Source organism: Aptenodytes forsteri, unplaced genomic scaffold (assembly GCF_000699145.1).
Source record: "Aptenodytes forsteri isolate BGI_AS27 unplaced genomic scaffold, ASM69914v1 Scaffold7, whole genome shotgun sequence".
Lineage (NCBI taxonomy): Eukaryota > Metazoa > Chordata > Aves > Sphenisciformes > Spheniscidae > Aptenodytes > Aptenodytes forsteri.
Window position 1 is genome coordinate 2984094 of NW_008795919.1, and position 3045 is coordinate 2987138.

General features: G+C 66.5%; 1 protein-coding gene across 3 annotated transcripts in view; it reads right to left on the bottom strand.

Annotated features, from left to right (window-relative positions):
• LCK (LCK proto-oncogene, Src family tyrosine kinase) overlaps positions 1–3045 on the bottom strand; it is a 4821-nt gene that overhangs the window by 981 nt on the left and 795 nt on the right. For 2 of the 3 annotated variants that reach the window (XM_009284770.1, XM_009284769.1), the window contains exons 5-10: positions 2900–3003; positions 2637–2786; positions 2254–2406; positions 934–1113; positions 354–430; positions 65–239 (exon numbers count right to left, since the gene is read on the bottom strand). In XM_009284770.1, coding sequence (XP_009283045.1) covers positions 65–239; positions 354–430; positions 934–1113; positions 2254–2406; positions 2637–2786; positions 2900–3003 — 839 coding nt within the window. The remainder of the gene's footprint in view (positions 1–64; positions 240–353; positions 431–933; positions 1114–2253; positions 2407–2636; positions 2787–2899; positions 3004–3045) is intronic. The other variant, XM_019473532.1, reaches the window with a different exon arrangement.

Genomic DNA, 3045 nt, shown 5'->3' on the forward strand with positions numbered 1-3045 from the left:
ACAGAGCCCCCCGGCCCCAGCCAGCACGTCTGTTCCTGCAGTAGCCACCAGGATTGGGCGGCACCCCACCAAAAGCAGGGTCGGGTGGGCATGTGGGATTCCGCAGCCCCCCTCGGGGGGGGGGGGAGAAGGAAGAAGGAGATTTTGCAGCACAGGGCGTCGGACACGAGGATGTTGGCAGCCCGCAGGTCGCGGTGGATGTAGTTCTTGGCCTCGATGAAGGCCATGCCTTCGGCGATCTGCGGTTTGGAGGAATTGCCATCGATAGCTGCCAGCCCGAGCGGGGCAGCCCCGGCTCCAGCCCCGGCAGAGCCCTGCCCGCCGGCAGCCCCGCGGCTCTGTCCCCCCTTCACCTGCGCGGCCATGTCCAGCAGTTTGTTGATGCTGAGCTTGACTCCTTCCGAGGTCTTGAGGAAGTCCACGAGGCTGCCTGCAGCGAAGGCAGCAGGTCTCAGCGGCAGGCGTGCGCGCTGCCTCCCCTCCCCGCGGTGCCCGTTGGGGCTGGGTGTTGCGGCAGTGGGTTCACTGGGGCGCCGTCCCCCGGTGCAACACCGAAGGCTGAGCTAGCCAGAGCGAAAAAAAGGTGTGGCGGCAGTGGGTTCACCGGGGCGCCGTCCCCCGGTGCAACACCAAAGGTGGGGCAAGGCAGCTCGCAGCCCCCGGAAAGGCAGGCAGGAGTGGATGGGCAGGAGACCACCCTTGCCTGCAATGTCCTTTTCCCCCCCTGCCAGGGCTGACCCCCGAGCTCCCGGCCGGTGGGAGAGCCGTGATGCAAAGGCAGAGTGCGGGGAGGCGAAGGGTGCTGAAAGCAGCTCAATAAACGAAAGCCAGCACCGACCGCTGGATGGGAACAGCCGAGAGCCGAAGGGACCACGGCTCTTCACGGCCCCCAGCCACCCCCACCCGTGGCGGGCAGCGCCCGGGTGCCCTCACCCTTCTCCATGTACTCCGTGATGATGTAGATGGGCTCCTTCGTCACCACGGCGTAGAGCCGCACCAGCCGGGGGTGCTGCAGGTTCTTCATGAGGTTGGCCTCCGCCAGGAAGGCGCTGGGTGACATGCTGCCCTGCTTCAGGTTTTTGATGGCCACCTTGGTGTGGCCATTGTAGAAGCCTGCGGAGAGGTGGGGCAGAGCGTGACGAGGCAGAGGGACCCCGTGGCCGGTCATGGCCGGGGGACGCGTGGCAATAGCGGTGCCGGTGGAGGAGGCAAACGTGGGGACTACTCTGTGGATGTAGAGCATCCCAACCCGAGACTGCACAAGCAAGAGATGTCAGAGATTGCAAAGGTTGGCTGAAGACCCAAGCCCAGAGGCAGCGAAGGCTGGTGAGGGACGCCCCCGACCCGGAGGACAGTTGCAGCAGGGCCGGAGGACTTTCGGGGATGATCACAGCTCTGTGCTGGCCACCTCCTGGGCAAAAATCTGTAACCACATTTTAACCCACCAGGCAGATACTTTCACCTGTGGCTTTCAGCCACCAGGAGGAAAGGAAGCTGTTGGTTGCTGGGCTTTGAACAGGAGGGGCAGCCGGGGGAGCTGGGCAGCGATGCTGAAGCCCGGCTCCTGCTGGGTACCCGGAGGGGACTTTGGGGGACGGCCAGCACCCGCGGGAGCGAAGGCAGGGACCCCGCTCCGGGGCTGCGGGGCAGGATGGAGGGGAGCGGGGCAGCCCCAGTGCCTTCCCCACCGCGGCACCCGGGGAGCGGGAGGTGCTTTTGTGGCTGGGTCGCAGCACGCTCGAGGCCCCGCGCTGCCTCCAAGCCCCCAGCTGCTCCCAGCGTCGTAGCGACGGCCACAACAAGGGCCGTTTCCCGTGCGGGGCCACGCACGGTCCTCGCCGGGCCCCACGCCAAAGCCGGCAGCTGCTCTCACAGTGAGCAGAGCCCAGCTCGACGAGGACACGGTGCAGCCCCCACGCACGCACGCCTGCACCAGTGCGCCCGTCCTGGCAGCGGGTGCCTGCTCGGGTAGTGGTGCGGGGGTCCGGGTGGCCAGGGATGGGAGAGGGAGGAAGCTTGGGCTGCTCTGGGTAAACCAGAGCTGCCCCTGGGCTGCTCTAGCTGCTGGTTTTCTTCCTTCTTCCAGGGCCCTTGTAAAAAGCCGAGGTCCCACCCTTGGGGCTGTGGTGGCTGCTCCATGTGAGACCCCGGCCGGACCCCTCCCTGGCCCGAGGGTGCCGTGGGGCCCAGCAGACGCTGCCCACACTGGTGCCCTCATCCGGGAGGAAGCACCCCGGTTTCACCCTGACTCACCCATCCAGACTTCTCCAAACTGCCCCGCTCCCAGCTTCTCCACCAGCTTCAGCGACTCCCGCGGCACCTCCCACTCGTCCTGCCACCACGGCTTCTGCGGCTCCTGGGTCCGGCAGGGCTTGCCGAGACGGGTGCACAGCCCGTCGGAGCTGCCTGCGACGCAGGGGCAGGCAGAGCCAGCGTCAATGCAGGCAGAGGGCACGGGTCGCCCAGCACAAGCTAATGCCTTTGCTGGGGCGCAGGTAGCAGCGTGTTCTGCTCGTCCCATCCCGTCCCGTCCCATCCCCAACCCATTCCATCCCCATCCCCATCCCGTGCCCTGCCTGCAGGCAGGACCAGCCCCTGGACCACTTGTTCCCCCCAGCCCCTTGGACAGGGCGTACGTGTGTAATACTCCACCAGCTCGTGCAAGCTGCTGAAGGTGACGCGGGGGGAGATGTAGTACCCCCCGTTGTCCATGTTGCGGATCTTGTAGTGCTTCACCGTCTCACCCTGGTTCTGGTCGAAGTCCCTCACCGACAGTGAGTAGGAGCCTGAGGAGACGGGGGACCATGTGGGTGTGGGACCCCAACGCTCCTCCTGTGCTTCCCAGCACCTTTCCCAGTGTCCGCAGCAGGAGATGCCGGCAGGACCCACGGGACGGTACCTTTGGAGGTCTCGCTCTCCCGGATGAGGAAGGAGCCGTGCGTGTTGCCCGACGCCAGGAGCTGCCGCTCCGCATCCTTGCGGCCGATGTTTTTGAAGAACCACCTGGGGACACGGGGCAGGGTGATGGCTGGGGGGGGGGGGGGC